The sequence below is a fragment of the Chrysemys picta genome, chromosome 4, assembly GCF_011386835.1.
Source record: "Chrysemys picta bellii isolate R12L10 chromosome 4, ASM1138683v2, whole genome shotgun sequence".
In the NCBI taxonomy this organism is placed as follows: domain Eukaryota; kingdom Metazoa; phylum Chordata; order Testudines; family Emydidae; genus Chrysemys; species Chrysemys picta.
Genome location: NC_088794.1, coordinates 33,707,075 through 33,723,504, shown reverse-complemented (window position 1 = coordinate 33,723,504; position 16,430 = coordinate 33,707,075). Strand labels below are relative to the sequence as shown.

The 16,430-nt window shown below is 43.2% G+C and overlaps 1 protein-coding gene across 5 annotated transcripts in view; it reads right to left on the bottom strand.

Moving 5' to 3' along the window:
• The window catches only part of CRACR2B (calcium release activated channel regulator 2B), an 87,489-nt gene that overhangs the window by 63,898 nt on the left and 7,161 nt on the right, over window positions 1-16,430 (bottom strand). Inside the window, exon 1 of one of the 5 annotated variants that reach the window (XR_010600470.1) lies at window positions 10,651-10,884. The exons of 2 other annotated variants lie outside the window; for them this stretch is intronic. Coding sequence is in view for 2 of the 3 variants with exons in the window: in XM_065592008.1 (XP_065448080.1) it covers window positions 10,651-10,722 (72 nt within the window). In the remaining variant the exon portion in view is untranslated. Of the gene's footprint in view, window positions 1-3,166; window positions 4,586-10,650; window positions 14,765-16,430 lie in introns of those variants that run through there. 2 more of the 5 variants (XM_065592008.1, XM_042862157.2) reach the window with 2 other exon arrangements.

Here is a 16,430-nt window from a genome sequence, read left to right as displayed (position 1 = left end):
ACAGGGAAACAAATTGTAAAAAAAAAAAAAAAAAAGAGGCAAATAAACACCTCCACAAAAGTTGGCCTAGGGACTCAGGAGCAGGTATAATATCTGGAACTACATCTCTACAGCTTTCTCTTCTTTTTCTAATTGACTAGATTTCAGGTTGATTGTATCTCTTTAAGGAAACAGGAAAGAATCCAGGAACCTTCGTGTTGTTTGCTCAGCAGAAGAAGATTAGCCCCAACTGGGTAGCAGGCTGTGCTAATACTGCTGCAACCTTTACTGATGACTACATCACGGAACGAGCCAGAAAGATAAACTGGCTTATTCACGGAATACACAGACAGCTGGAAAAGGCCTTGCCCTTGAAGAAATAGTGCAACCAATAACAAATAAATAAAGCTGACGCCCATCCCAGTCTCTCCATCCTCCCCCCCCCCCCTTACTTTATCCCATGGACGTTTAAAGAACGAGAGAAAAAAAAACTCTGTTTGCTGCGTAGTTACAGTAAAAATGCTGTTCTAACCACCCTCAGGTTTGTTTGACTAGTGACGCTCTACCTTAATCTGAAAACAAGCATGGAATTTCCTTTGCCTGCAACAACAATCTATATTTTGATATGATCTTTGCCAATAAAGTTCTCTCCCTGAGAACTCATCACACAGTTTGATACACTGATTCTATATTCCTGTCTATAAATAGTAGAAGCTTGGTAACAAATAAATACAATGGCTCCTTATTTCAGAAAATCAGTTCATATTATATACTTAAAATTGTGTCCACTGATTAATGTTCTGACCCCAAAAGGATATGAAGTTAAAATCAATATTAAGAATATGTTCTGTTACAAGCAAAATCTCAGGATATTAGAATAGAAGAAATAGAGAGTGATAAATGACGAGAGACTATTAGGATCATGAACAGACAAGCCAGTTTCATTTCTGTTTCTAATCAGTTACACCTTGTGCATCACACACAATGTTTGGATTGCAAACAGTGAGAGGGAATGCTCAGTGGCCGCTTCTGATACTATATATTTTATAATTTGTTTTAAAAAAATATAAAACCTAAATTTGGGGCCAAAATTTTGTCTCTACTTCCCTAACATGACACTAGCACAGTTTATAACATTTCACCAGAAACAACTAATAGTTTACAGGCTACTGATAGAATTAAAGTGGTATGCAGATGCATTTTTCAGACTATAAGTAATATGGCAGTAATAGTAGTATCAAATACATTGAAACAACTCACTGAAAACAATTCAAACTGTGTTTCGCTTTAATGCGGATTTATAGTTCAGATGACTCAGTTCTTTAAAATAAAGATATTTAAGGAAATAATGCCACATCACCACATGCACGCTGTGTGATGTTTGAACACCTATTCCATAGCAACAAGGGGAAAGATAACAGCTACTTTAAGGGCCTAATGCAGTGGTTCCCAAACTTTAACAACCTGTGAACCCCTTTCACTAAAATGTCAAGTCTCGCGAACCCGCTCCTAAAAATGAATATTTCCAGGGATTTTCTCCTTTACCTGAGTATAAATTATAAAAGCAGCGATCTTGGAAATATAAAATTTGTTTTTATGAGATGCTTATTACACACTATTAATTATTATTTATAATTACACGATTTTTATTACATTATGAAAATGGCAACACTCTTCCAAGATCTCACTTCCGTAGCTTGTATCACTTTGAATAAGCCTGCTATAAGAAAAAGCTCCTATGTTTCATCAAGGAGTATCAGATTTGAAACAGCATGAAGATATTTAAGAAGCCAACTCAAAGAGTTCCTCCTACATAAGCATTCAGGTCTTGAGTAGTCCAGGCAAACAACGCACGTTACAACAAAGCTTAAACTTGTTCTTTATAATAATTTTAAAAACAATACTACCTGCCTATTTAATTTTAAAAACAGCAAAAAATATCCACCTCCCTTTTCCATTTCTTATAAGGAGTCTTGAAGTTTAAATCTCCTCAGTATGATCGATATGCTTGCTTTGATCTGCTTAGCTCTTGGAAGTCCAGGGGCTTCAGGCTGCTGGCCCCGTGCTGTCTGGAGTCCCTAGGGACAGCTCTGTCCGCCATTAGGGAATTTTTTCCTGAGAACCCCCTGTAACATTTCGTGAACCCCCAGGGGTTCACGAACCCCAGTTTGGGAACCACTGGCCTAATGCAATGTCCTTTGAATTCAATAGAAAGACTTCCACGGATTTCAATGGGTTTGGGAGCAGACCCTAGATCTACAAAGGACACGATAGCCAAGAATGAGCAAATAAAGCCCATTCATTCAATTTAATAGTGGAGGGGCTGAGAAACATCCGAAGTTGCTTTACCAGCAATGACGCTGCAAAGTTCTTTGACAATTTAACGATCACTAATGGAGGCGCCTGAGGCATTGAGGTCATCAATCAGATCCACTACATTATTTGAAACGTATGGGAAATCATTATTTATTTCCTAATGACCTTCAGCGCATACCAGTCTAGGAGGAGTTTGCACAGGCTTGTTAATTCAATAACAAAAATTATGAAATTAGGGGTAGGCTTTGTTTTGAATACAGCAATGCGCCAGTGTAAAGAACTTGCTCACTCTATGGCAGATGCCCCATCAGCTGCCAAATGGCTAATCTTGTTTTGCACGATTAGTGACACTTGCCAGCTAAATAGGAGAGGGGTGGGGGGGTAGGGTGACCAGACGTCCCGATTTTATAGGGACAGTCCTGATTTTTGGGTCTTTTTCTTATATAAGCTCCTATTATTACCCACCACCCCCGTCCTGATTTTTCACATTTTCTGTCTGGTCACCCTAGAGGTGTAGGGGGAGACCTGGAACTTTAAGATGATGAAGATTTAGCACCAACAACACTGGGGTTTCATGACCAAGCACGGTTGCCATTACCCAGACAGTCCCAGCTTATGGGGGCCTGTAGAGCTAGGGTTAAAGAGAACCCTATCACACAGCGCTCTCTCGCTCTCTCTCTCGACGGGGTACAGTGCAGCAAACTTGAAGATGCGAAGCTTTAGTAACACTGGACAAACCTCCAAGCCATTAACGCAAAGCTCTCTCAGTTCCATTCCCAGGCAGGTGAGACGATAACACAGGGCCAGCTCCTCCTCACTGGGGGTAAATTGACATAGCTCTGTTGACTTCAGTGGAGCTTTGCGGACTTACCCCAGCTGAGGATCTGGCTCTCTGAGCAAAGAAAGTCAGTTTGTACCCGGAGCACTTCATGAAAGCTCCAAAGAGCGAAAGCCAGCGCCACTCTGTTGGACCCGGGCTACTTGTTAATCAACAGGCGATGTGCCATCCAGGAAAACTTAACACATGACTGCCACCAGCTCAGCTACCGGAGCTCAGCAGGGCACGTCAGCATCCACCAGACTCCTCTTGCGTCCTGCCAGCGTGTCTGTCTCTCTCATGTGCAGCAGGTTATTTCATTGCCCTCGGGAAAGCACAGTTTCTACCTTGCCACATACACTTGGACGCCGTCCAGCGTGGAGAAATGTGACATTGGAGAGAGAGGCTCCCCTTGTTACCACAATAATAACTAAAGAAAAAAATGCTGGACATCCTGTACTACATCCTGAACATACTTCAAGGTCACTAAAAGTATCTTACACGGGAGGTTGCTTTTTCATAAGAAGAGGGGGTAAAGGGTTCACACACACACCTGCCTTCACTCTAGGTTCTGCATTTACCTAAAGCTGTGACCACCCATCAACTATTGGTCTTTTAACTATTCAGCACTGGAAGGAGCCATTTAAAAGAAAGGGGTGGGGTGCCCCCCTCCAGCTAACCTTCAAGTGTGAACAGAGGTCACATTCCCTGTCAGTATGCACAGCTTGCGTGGTACATGGCACATTTGGGCTACAGGATCATGGCATTTACTATATCAGACCAGACCGTTGAGCCCTCCCATCTTGAGGAATTATGACCTTGTGGCTAAGGCACTGAACTGCAACTTGGGAGCAGCGGGTTCAAGTCCCCACTCTGACTTTCTGTTCAACCTTATGAAAATAACTTGTGAGATGTTCAAAACACTGTGCTTTGGCCTCACGCTGCTGCTATTGATGTCAGTGGGAGCTGACTTGCACGGGAGCAGAGTTAGGCTAAAGTAGAGCGCTTTTGAAAATCCCTCTCAGTCTCGCTGTGCCTCAGTTTCCCATCTGTAAACCAGGAAGTGATATTATTCCTTTCTCCCACCCTTTTTCTCTGGCTTGTCTATTTAGATTGCAAATTTTTTGGGACAGGGACTCTCTCTCACTGGGCATACGTATAGTGCCTAGCACAATGAGGCCCTGATCTTGGTTAGGCCCTCTAGGAACTAACAACAACAAACTACATTCTCTGTTAGTCTGTACAGCTCTGCTGGCTATTAGACAAGATAGTCAGGGATGCAATCCCATGCTCCAAGTGTCCCTAAACCTCTGACCGGACCACTTGAAACTGCCCTTTTCAGTTCATTTCCTCTGAATCATCTGGGACGGGCCACTGTCAGCAGACCGGATACTGGGCTAGAATGGTCATTGGTCTGAACTGGTATGGCTGTTCTTATGTTCTTGCTTTTTCCTTTGAGGATCACATTCAATGAAACATACACATATATATTATATATAGCCCAGTGGCTGAACTCTAGGACAATCAGACACATCCCAGTTTAAAATTTGCCAAGGGAGCAGTGGGTGCAAAGCAGAGATTTGCCCCTTTTCCTGCACAAAGCAAGATCCAGCTGGTCAAAGCCTTAACTTTGCCATTCAAAGCAGGCCTGAGAGGTCTTCACCAGTTTCTAAATGATTGGTTTTCCTAAACAGGATTAATATGGTGCTTTAGGTGCATAGACTAAATACATTTTCTGAGTACAATATACCCTGTTTACCTGACCCCTATGTAATAAAGTAACTGTGGATGAAATCTTAGCTCCACTGAATTCAATGGGATGCAGAAGAGCCGGGATTTCACTCCATAGATCAAATTTGGAGTGCCCAGGCTTCTGGGAAACTTCTTGCAGGATAGCTGAAATGTCCTGGGTTTTCCAGTTAAAACACACACACATTTGGATTTGTTTTAACTAGCAACATGCTTTGGACAGATTGAACAGCGTGTGCTCTGTATTTATCAGGAGCTACCCTGTGGAGCAAGCATTCAGTGTGCAAAACAGTGTTTGTAACCAAGCAAGAAATAGAATGAGAGCAGAGCAGACGCTATCAGAGTGGATCGCTTGCTTAACTATCTTTGTTCAGCTGTTCCGACTGCGTTCTGAAGGAGTTTACAGTGCTGGAAAAATGCTCTCCTCACTGACTGAGGAGTCAGAAGCTAGCAGCAGTAACATAAGCACAGTGTTAAAAAAAAAAAAAAAAAGTGTATTTGTGGGGCTGGTCAAAAATTCTGTCAAAATGGTTTTTCAGGGAAAAATTGGATTTTGAGCTAAACAAAGTTCACAAAGACTGTCTGCTTTCTGTGGAAATTTTCAATTTTTCATTGAAAAACAAATGTCTGAAGTAGGGTTGTCAAGCGATGAATTGCACGATTAATTGCACTGTTAAACAATAATAGAATACCATTTATTTAATATTTGTGGATGTGTTCTACATTTTAAAATATATTGATTTCAAATACAACACAGAACACAAAATGTACAGTGCTCACTTTCTATTTATTTTTATTACAAATATTTGCACTGTAAAAAATAAAAGAAATAGTATTTTTCAATTCACCTAATACAAGTACTGTAGTGCAATCTCTGTCATGAAAGTTGAGCTTACAAATGTAGAATTATGTACAAAAAATATAACTGCATTCAAAAATAAAACAATGTCAAACTTTAGAGCCTACAAGTCCACTCAGTCGTCCTTCTTGTTCAGCCAATCACTCAGACACACAAGTTTGGCTACAATTTGCAGGAGATAATGATGCCCGCTTCTTGTTTACAATGTCACCTGAAAGTGAGAACAGGCATTCACATGGCACTGTTGTAGCCGGTGTCACTAGATATTTACATGCCAGATGCGCTAAAGATTCATATGTCCCTTCATGCTTCAACCACCATTCCAGGGGACGTGTGTCCATGCTGATGACAGGTTCGTCTCGATAATGATCCTAAGCAGAGCGGACCAACACATGTTAATTTTCATCATCAGAGTCAGATGCCACCAGCAGAGGTTGATTTTCTTTTTTTGGCGGTTCAGGTTCTGTAATTTCCGCATCAGAGTGTTGCTCTTTTAAGACTTCTGAAAGCATGCGCCACACCTCGTCCCTCTCAGATTTTGAATGGCCCTTCAGATTCTTAAACCTTGGGTCAAGTTCAGTAGTTATTTTTAGAAATCGCACATTGGTACCTTCTTTGCATTTTGTCAAATCTGCTGTGAAAGTGTTCTTAAAATGACCATGTGCTGGGTCATCATCCGAGACTACTATAACATGAAATGCGGGTAAAACAGAACAGGAGACATAATTCTCCCCCAATGAGTTCAGTCACAAATTTAATTAACGCGCTATTTTTTTAACGAGCATCATCAGCATGGAAGCATATCTTCTGAAATGGTGGCCGAAGCATGAAGGGGCATATGAATGTTTAGCATATCTGGCAAGTAAATACCTTGCAACAACAGCTACAAAAGTGCCATGCGAATGCCTGTTCTCACTTTCAGGTGACATTGTAAATAAGAAGCAGGGAACAGTATCTCCCATAAATGTAAACAGACTTTTTGTCTTAGCAACTGAGTGAACAAGAAGTAGGACTGAGTGGACTTGTAGGCGCTAAAGTTTTACATTGTTTTGTTTTTTAGTGCAGTTATGTAACAAACAAACAAAAAATCTACATTTGTAAGTTACTTTCACAATAAAGAGATTGCACTACAGTACTTGTATGAGGTGAATTGAAAAATACTATTTCTTGTTTATCATTTTTACAGTACAAATATTTGTAATAAAAATAATAATATAAAGTGAACTCTGTACACTTTGTATTCTGTGTTGTAATAGAAATCAATATATTTACAAATGTAGAAAAACATCCAAAATATTTAATAAATTTAAATTGGTATTCTATTAACAGTACAATTAATCGCAATTAATTTTTTTGAGTTTATCGCATGAGTTAACTGCGATTAATCGACAGCCCTAGTCTGAAGACTTACATATTTTTATTTGACTATGCTACCACAATGTCTCATGGGAGTTATAGGTCAGTTGTTTCACGCATCCATTCTCCTCTATGGGTTGGTCTCAAAGGTCAGGCTACATCTCACACAATGCACCAAGGTCTCACCCTCTTGGAGAAGGTTGGCAATATATCATAGGAGTCTCTAGCTGTGGTGCATCACAGGAGATGTAATCCAGCTGTGGACCTCAGCTTATTAAGGACAACAGGGAGATGAGGAACTGCAGCAGCATATCCAAGTCAAAATTTTCAGGGTTTGACTGAAATTTCAGCTTTTGAATTTTTGACAGAAAAGTCAAAATATTCAACAAATGTTTTTTCCTAACCAGGTCTAGTGTTTAGTTTTATAAGAGTATTTTGGAAACGTATCGGGTGTTGCCACAAAAGTGCCACAGTTGTTTTGAAACGCAGCCACCCTAATGGTTAATCAAAAACTTAATCAATCAGTCTGCCTCCACTGATAGCAATGGCCACCACTATTTATTTATTTATTGGTAGCAGCACCGTGCAATTTTCTTCCACTTATACAAATCCCCATCCCATTTGTGTACTGTTTCTTTAAGTTTAAAGCAAGAAGCCAAGGGAGCTAGGAAAGGTTCTAGGCAGGAGCTGTGCAGTGAAGCAGAGACACAGAGCAGCTTTGGGGATAACAACTCTTTGTGCAGCTCTTTCATATTGTCACCATTCACTGTCCCTCCCACCCCCAGGGTTTCAGATGTTCCTGTAACCCTTCAGAGAAAGACAGGAATTGTCCTTCACTTCTCACCCCTGGACCTGCCAACATTCCAAATCTAAAAGCGGGGAAGGAAATGAGAGAGGGATACACACATCAGTGCCATCAAAATGAATCAGTCTTTGTCAGATCAGGTGCATCCTAGGAGGCAGAGCTCACTAATGGATCAAGTTATAGGGTATTTTGCTCTGGGGTAAGCTGTTTCCTTTAGGAACACAGATATTACCAGCCCCTAGTACATCCATCCTGTCTCAAACAATGGGCAATGCCAGCAAGACATTCTGAAGATGGCAGTAATGGGATAACCTGTCCCAAGCCCCAAAGAAAGTTCCCTCCTAACCCCCGTTCATTAGTGGCTGGTTTATGTTCTGAAGGAGGAGGGCTTCTGTCCCTCTCTGTTTTGGAAGGGCTTCCTCAGACAAGATGGGAAATGCAAAGAGGTAAGAGCATGGAGTCAGACAGCCATGGCTTAGATTTCCAAAGCAGTCTAGGAGAACCCATCTCCTCTGGAATTTCAGTAGGTGCCTAATTCCCTTTGGAAATTCTGCCCCATGTTTGACCCCCATGTTTTGTGCTTTGTTACTTGCTTACAAAGAGAAGCACATAGAGCTTTGGGGAGACAGAGGGAGAAACGTTAAACATTTGGCTAAACAGGGACTGGTCCTCCACAGCAGAGTAAAGTGGAACACATGGTCCCCATGAACTCTCTCTTAAACCAGCCTTTGCTGGCCTCCTCTCTCCTGGCACCATCCAGAGCCTTCTCCTCTCTCCAGTTTTCTCCACTGGAAAGAAAAAGCAAGCCCCGGCCAATTTGTGATGATGAACCGGGACTCTGGTTTGTTATTAAAGACAAAGCTTTGGGGCTTCAAGCCAATACAAAGTTGTCCTTGGCCTTCTCTGCTCCTATCAGCTGGGCTGGGGCCTTATCACAGGGCCAGGAGGAAAAAAAAAAAACACACTGAGGCCCCAACAGGGAAACTCACCATTGTGTGGCCAGGTTTAATCCCTTCACTTCCCATACCGGGCCCAACATATCTCCACAGCAGCCCTCAAGCTTAATATTTGTCCAGCAAAAACAAGTCCTGATGTACAAAGAGTAACCGGATGGGTGGAAGTGGCCAGCTCCTTAGAGAGAAAACATTCTTCGAAACGTTACCAGTTCAGAGACTCCAGCCAGTAGATTAATTGAAAGAAAAGGCTTTTTATCAGTTATGTGATTTACAGCCTGTGGAGGGAGAATTTGTGGACTGCAAATAATCCCCATAATCAGCGGCGGCAAAACAAAAACAAACAAACAAAAAAGCCACGATCGGCGGCAGCAGTTCAGCAGCAGGTCCTTCGCTCCCAGAGGGAGTGAGGGACCTGCCACCCCCGAATTGCCGCAGGTGCCGCCCCTCTCCCTTGGCCGCCCCAAGCACCTGCTTGTTAAGCTGATGCCTGGAACCGGCCCTGAGTGGAGAGCAAAGGTAAATGCAGGTCCTTCTGAGGGAATTTCTGAAGTATGATCTAATGGCCCAGACTCAGGGCCGGCGAAACTTCCACCTTGCGCCCCTCCCTCCCCCCAGCCCTGTGGCAGCTCCTCGTCCCCCCTCTGCCCTGAGGCCCCCCCCCCTGCGGCAACTACCCCCCCCCCCCGGGGAGCAGAGAGGGGAGGGAGCGTAGCAGAGGTGAGCTGGTGCGGGGAGCCCTGCGGCAGCTCCCCGCCCGCCCTGAGGCACTCACCTACCACGGCAGCTCCCCACCCCCCCGGTCCGAGCACACCGCCCCTGATCTAATTCTCCCCCCCTCCCAGGCTTGCAGCGCCAAACAGCTGATTGGCGCCGTAAGCCTGGGAGGCGGGAGAAGTGGAGCGGGCGCTGCACTGGGAGAGGGAGTCTGAGCCGCACATGTCAGCGTGCCACCGGCAGCCCAGCCCAGGAACGCTGTAAAAAAAAAAAATAAAAAAAAAAATTGGGGGCACTGCTTTTTGGCGCCCCAGGCAACCGCCTAGTTTGCCTTAATGGTAGCACCGGCCCTGCCCAGACTCCAAAATGGAAGAGAGGAGGTACTGATCCAGTCGCAAAGGCTGTCGCACACGGGTCTTCAAATAACTGCGGCACAGGTGTGTGTGGTGGGACTAACACACTAGCTCTTCAGTCAGGAGAGACAGGTTTAGGTTACACACGGAGTGTGAATGGTGGTCTCCAATGGAGACGTGCAGCCACGGTGATCTGCATACGTTGGTAGAACCCAGTCATATTAACCTCCAGATATAGATACACTGGTTAGGTGTATAGTTCTCTAGCTCTAGGATGAGCCAGTGTATGTTTTGGATATAGTGCCAATGAGTCCATTTGGGATACCCCTTTCCGTCCATCTCTGACTCCAGCCTGTGCCTTTTTCCATTTTGCCCATATAAATGGCATGCCCCCCCCCAAACCCATTTGCCAAGTCACTAACTGAGCCCAAATCCTCCTTCAACCAACCAATTGACCCCCCCAACACACGCAAACACAAGCCACAAACCATCCCAAAACCAGCCCCCCCACTTTTGCTATCTCATCTATGGGAAGTGAGGAAGGATGAAGAAAAAAATTCTTAATTCACAGAATCATCAATATGTAGACAGGCCTTACATCCCGATCCTGTAGTCCGCTCTACAAGAATGGACCCCTTTAATCATGCAGAACCCCATTGGCTTCAGTGGGATTCCATAGAGTTGCAAGTATCTGCCCATGAGATTACAAAATCAGCCGTTACTGATTAACAGCATCATCTTCTTACTTTTCTCCTCACCAGCGTGGATCTCGCTGTCATCTCAAAATCAGGACTGTAGGCTCCTTGGGGCAAGCTCATGTTCAGTGCCTAACACAGTGGACCCCTGATCTCAGCTGGAGCCTCTAGGCGCAAGCATAATACAAATAAAGAAGGGAACTGTTTGTTTACATCCGAGTTTTGCAGAAGATTTCTCATGCCCTCAGTATAGTCCCCTCCTAGATTCCTTTATAAATCTGAGCCACATGTTAAAAATACTCACTAGGTTTCCCTGAAGCTAGTTTTGAGCTTTGCATACTGAAACACTGAGCTTATTAAGTAAAAACATAAAAATCAAAGCCATGTTAATGCTGCATTAGGATTACATACATGGATAAAGGTCAGGAAATGCAAAGTTAAGGTTTCCATAGTAATGCTAATTCAACCACATTGCTCTTCCGGTGCTTTTCATGGTACCTGCTTAAAGGGAAGAGAGTTCAACCACTGAGGCCAAAAAGGTTTTTGATTTAGTTAAAGTGTTTTGTTTGTGGATTTTTAAATTTTGTTCTTAGGGCAAATGGATTTCCAGGTAGAATTCATAATACTGATTAAACCGTATGGGAGTCATTAGAGCTGTCCTAAATCAGGGCAACCACAAGGATTTTTCAGAAGGGACTAATGATTGGGTGCCTCCAAGTTTTGGTTGCTCAACTCGACTTAAAAGGACCTGATTTTCAGAAAGGGCAGAGCGCCCACCCTCTAAAAAATCAGGGGTTTTTAAGGCATCTCCAGTTGGGCACCTAAAATGTTTTGGCACAAATCTAAGAAAGAATCATTGAAGTGACATACACACCAAGATCACCCTTTCTCGCTACTCCAGCTCAACAGAACCAGTGGCAGCCAGTACCAGAGAAAAATGAAAAATAAAGGGGATTAAAAATGTTAAGGAATGTCTGGACAGCAATTCTACAGTAAGCTACATCTTTTTTAAAATGTGGATTAAAACATACAGTGTGCAACTTGATCTCATGAAGGTCTCTCAGGGGACTTTCTGTAGTTCTAATACTGCCACTTTGATATTCTGTTAGAGTTTGTTCAATGCAATTTCTCTCTTCTCCCTTTCCTCTTCTCACCACCCAAACACAGAGAAAGGGGTGTGGGTGGGTGTGTTTTTTACACTGGATAGCCTTGTGACTCAGACACTACCCTGGGAGATTTCAGTTCACTTCTCATGTGACCTCGGACAAGTCATTTAATCTCCCTCTCTCTATGCCTCAGCTCCTCATCTTTAAAACGAGAACAATCCATCCCTACCTCACAGGGGTACTGTGAAGATAACTTCCATTAATAATCATGAGGCATTGGGGAACTATGGGAAAGAGGACCATAAATTCCTAGATTGATCAATTGATTATGTAGGACCTACACCACTGAATGGTCCATTACTGCAAGGGAGCAGTTCAAGAAGCTAACAGAGTATCGCAAAGCTGGGCTGACATGAACAATTTACTTCACCAGCACAAACAAGCTAAAGAAACCAGGATCAGGTATGAGGGACCATGAGCACTTCTCTCTATCATCAGTCCAGGCCTTGTCCTGCTCACACAGCCGCTGAAGTCTTACCTTTAAATTCTGTGCAACTCTGGTTCACATCTCACTGGGGGTGGGGAAGAAATGCAAATGGATCACTTGACATGGTAGCTTAAATCAGCAGCCAGATTTGCATGGAAAGCAACAGGATGAGCCAAATATTTCCACTGAAAGAGCAAAGAACCGAAACCTATTATCCATCCATACTGGAGTTTACGGCTACTAACCCACAAGCGGAAGGGGCAGAATGGGGCTGTATCTTACCATTTGATCAGCTCACTCTGAGCCTGCTAGACTTTTAAGTACCAGTTTAGAGGTAAATTAGAGACATTGGGGAATTCTCTTTAGGTAAGAAGGGAAAAACTACAGAGAAACAGGTTGCTGTTGGACCTGAAAGCTGCCATTGTGTCTAGGAGATGGGAAGCCAGACTCAGGCATTTGTGGCAGGATTTTTCTTACAACTACCACAGGCGAAAAGCCATTGGGTAAGGTTACATGGCCCTTGTGAGGCGATAGCCAATCTCCCCGCCCCCAGTTATTCTCTAGGAAGCCATCATTAACTAAATACTCCCAAGGCCTGATGATCTTGGGAACATTTTAAAACTGAATTTTAATCCCCCTTCCCTGACAAGGGCACTGGCAACACTTGCTCCCCCTCTTCCCACCAGGAAACAAAGATAAGAGCAAGCAGCCGCAGCCCTGTCACTAGCGGTATCACCTGTGGGAGGGTTCCCCCCCTCCCATCTGCCTCGCTGATTCAGAGCTACAACCTGTCACGGTCCCCTGGGAGTTCCCAAGAGGGGTCCTTCACATTCACACCTACCTCTCAGGTCCCAGCTAGTTCAGAATGGACCAATATATCCAAGCCAGAATGTAGCCATGACTGCCAGAGCTGAGAAGGATTAAACAAATTTTACCTCATCTAGAGTAGACCAGTCTCAGCCTGGTTATTTGCAAGATTGCACCTAGGAGGGGAGCTAGATTCAGTCTGGCTGTTAGGGAATTTTAGTGTACAAGATTTCCAATGAAGAGTATTAGCATGGGAATCTGCTAGGGTTGCCAATCCTCCAGGATTGTCCTGGAGTCTCCAGGAATTAAAGATTATGTCATTTGATGAAACCTCTGGGAATACATCCAACCAAAATTGGCAACTCTAGAATCTGCTATGATGGAAAAGGAAAATCTGCATACACCCTCCATCCTTTCCCCCAATACGCCCCCAGTGCTTTGCTATGAACCATCACCAACCTCCCCAGTCTCACACAAGCAGCCAGGAGAGGGCGCTCTCACCACATCGGCCAAAGAGGCGGAGCTGTGCAGCTGAGAAATATTCACAGAGGTCTTCTTACTTTTGCCTCTGTGTCTCAGCTGTATTTGGGATGGTTGTGCAGCTGGATTTCTCCAGACACTTTGAGCAGTCACCATACTCAGTGCCTTTAGATTAGGACCAGGCAAGGGTAGATGCACATGTACAGAAAAAAACTCACTGAGTTGGGTTTACATTCTTTTATGAAGGCAGCCCATTCACTCCAAGTAAAGATTTTCATCCCAATAGTGGCGTCAAGTTACGCCCAGTCATTTACAGCTTAGTGAACACAGCATTTACTCACATGATACAATACAGGATGCAGAACCATGCAGAAAATGTATGCAACTCTCCAACCTTCCGGGAGCCAGCAAAAAAACAAAACAAACCAAGAAACCAGAGAGCTAAATAGAATCTCTTACCTAATAAGATTTTGCCCAGCTTCATCCTAACCTCTGCGGAAAAGACCAGAGTTGATCTGTTTTTTCTTTTCCGCTGTTCCTTAGCAAGATGCCAATTTTCTTTTGTTTTATTTATAAGACCCTTTCTTTGATGTTAGCATATTAGATCAATAAGTCCCAATATACTAGTACTGAGACATTGAGAGTTACATCAGAAGGTTCCCCCTACAAAAACACAGATCAGGAAGACAAATAATTAAGATTCTTTCACTTTGATCCAGACTACTTGGTGTACGTTTAGACTGTCAGAAATATAGATGGTTATGATGAACCACATCGTATAGTAACCAACATCTATTAATCAAAACAACTCTCTAAGCAAGGTAGAAGGATGGTCCAATGGTTAGGGTGCTAACTGGGGTTCAATTCCCTGCTCTGCCACAGACTCTTTGTGTGACCTTGGGCAATTCACTTAGCCTCTCTGTGGCTCAGGTCCCCAGCTATAAAATGGGGATGGTAGCATTGCCTTACCTTACAGGGGTGTTGTGAAAATAATACATTAAAGACTGTGAAATGCTTAGATACTATAGTGATGTGGGCCATATAAGTACCTAAGAGAGAAACTTCCTCCTCCTGTATACAGCAACACCTTCCCTATCATAGGACTTACTCACCTGGTATCATATACACCCAGAAGGATAATAATTTAAGAAAGACACAAAAACTCTCAGCATATTCCTACATTCACTGATCCTTTCAAGTAAGTGCCTTCTTAACACAGGCAGGTGCCAGTTACCCCATGCTACGTTGCCATGACATCCCCAGGCCTAGAGTAAGCTTATTGGTCTCTTGCTTTTTTCAAGCAACTAACAAAATCATCCAAAGCCCAAGATTTGGTGGTGATGGGGGACTTCAACTATCCGGATATATGTTGGGAAAATAACACAGCGGGGCACAGACTATCCAACAAATTCTTGGACTGCATTGGAGACAACTTTTTATTTCAGAAGGTTGAAAAAGCTACTAGGGGGGAAGCTGTTCTAGCCTTGATTTTAACAAATAGGGAGGAACTCGTTGAGAATGTGAAAGTAGAAGGCAGCCTGGGTGAAAGTGATCATGAAATTATAGAGTTCGCAATTTTAAGGAAGGGTAGAAGGGAGAAGAGCAAAATAGAGACAATGGATTTCAGGAAGGCAGATTTTGGGAAGCTCAGAGAGCTGATAGGTAAGGTCCCATGGGAATCAAGACTGAGGGGAAAAACAACTGAGGAGAGTTGGCAGTTTTTCAAAGGGACACTATTAAGGGCCCAAAAGCAAGCTATTCCGCTGGTTAGGAAAGATAGAAAATGTGGCAAAAGACCACCTTGGCTTAACCACGAGATCTTGCACGATCTAAAAAATAAAAAGGAGTCATATAAAAAATGGAAACTAGGACAGATTACAAAGGATGAATATAGGCAAACAACACAGGAATGCAGGGGCAAGATTAGAAAGGCAAAGGCACAAAATGAGCTCAAACTAGCTACGGGAATAAAAGGAAACAAGAAGACTTTTTATCAATACATTAGAAGCAAGAGGAAGACCAAAGACAGGGTAGGCCCACTGCTTAGTGAAGAGGGAGAAACAGTAACAGGAAACTTGGAAATGGCAGAGATGCTTAATGACTTCTTTGTTTCGGTCTTCACCGAGAAGTCTGAAGGAATGCCTAACATAGTGAATACAAATGGGAAGGGGGTAGGTTTAGCGGATAAAATAAAAAAAGAACAAGTTAAAAATCACTTAGAAAAGTTAGATGCCTGCAAGTCACCCGGGCCTGATGAAATGCATCCTAGAATACTCAAGGAGCTAATAGAGGAGGTATCTGAGCCTCTAGCTATTATCTTTGGAAAGTCATGGGAGACGGGAGAGATTCCAGAAGACTGGAAAAGGGCAAATATAGTGCCCATCTATAAAAAGGGAAATAAAAACAACCCAGGTAACTACAGACCAGTTAGTTTAACTTCTGTGCCAGGGAAGATAATGGAGCAAGTAATTAAGGAAATCATCTGCAAACACTTGGAAGGTGGTAAGGTGATAGGGAACAGCCAGCATGGATTTGTGAAGAACAAATCATGTCAAACCAATCTGATAGCTTTCTTTGATAGGTTAACGAGCCTTGTGGATAAGGGTGAAGCGGTGGATGTGGTATACCTAGACTTTAGTAAGGCATTTGATACGGTCTCGCATGATATTCTTATCGATAAACTAGGCAAATACAAATTAGATGGGGCTACTATAAGGTGGGTGCATAACTGGCTGGATAACCGTACTCAGAGAGTTGTTGTTAATGGTTCCCAATCCTGCTGGAAAAGCGTAACGAGTGGGGTACCGCAGGGGTCTGTTTTGGGACCGGCTCTGTTCAATATCTTCATCAATGACTTAGATATTGGCATAGAAAGTACGCTTATTAAGTTTGCGGATGATACCAAACTGGGAGGGATTGCAACTACTTTGGAGGACAGGGTCATAATTCAA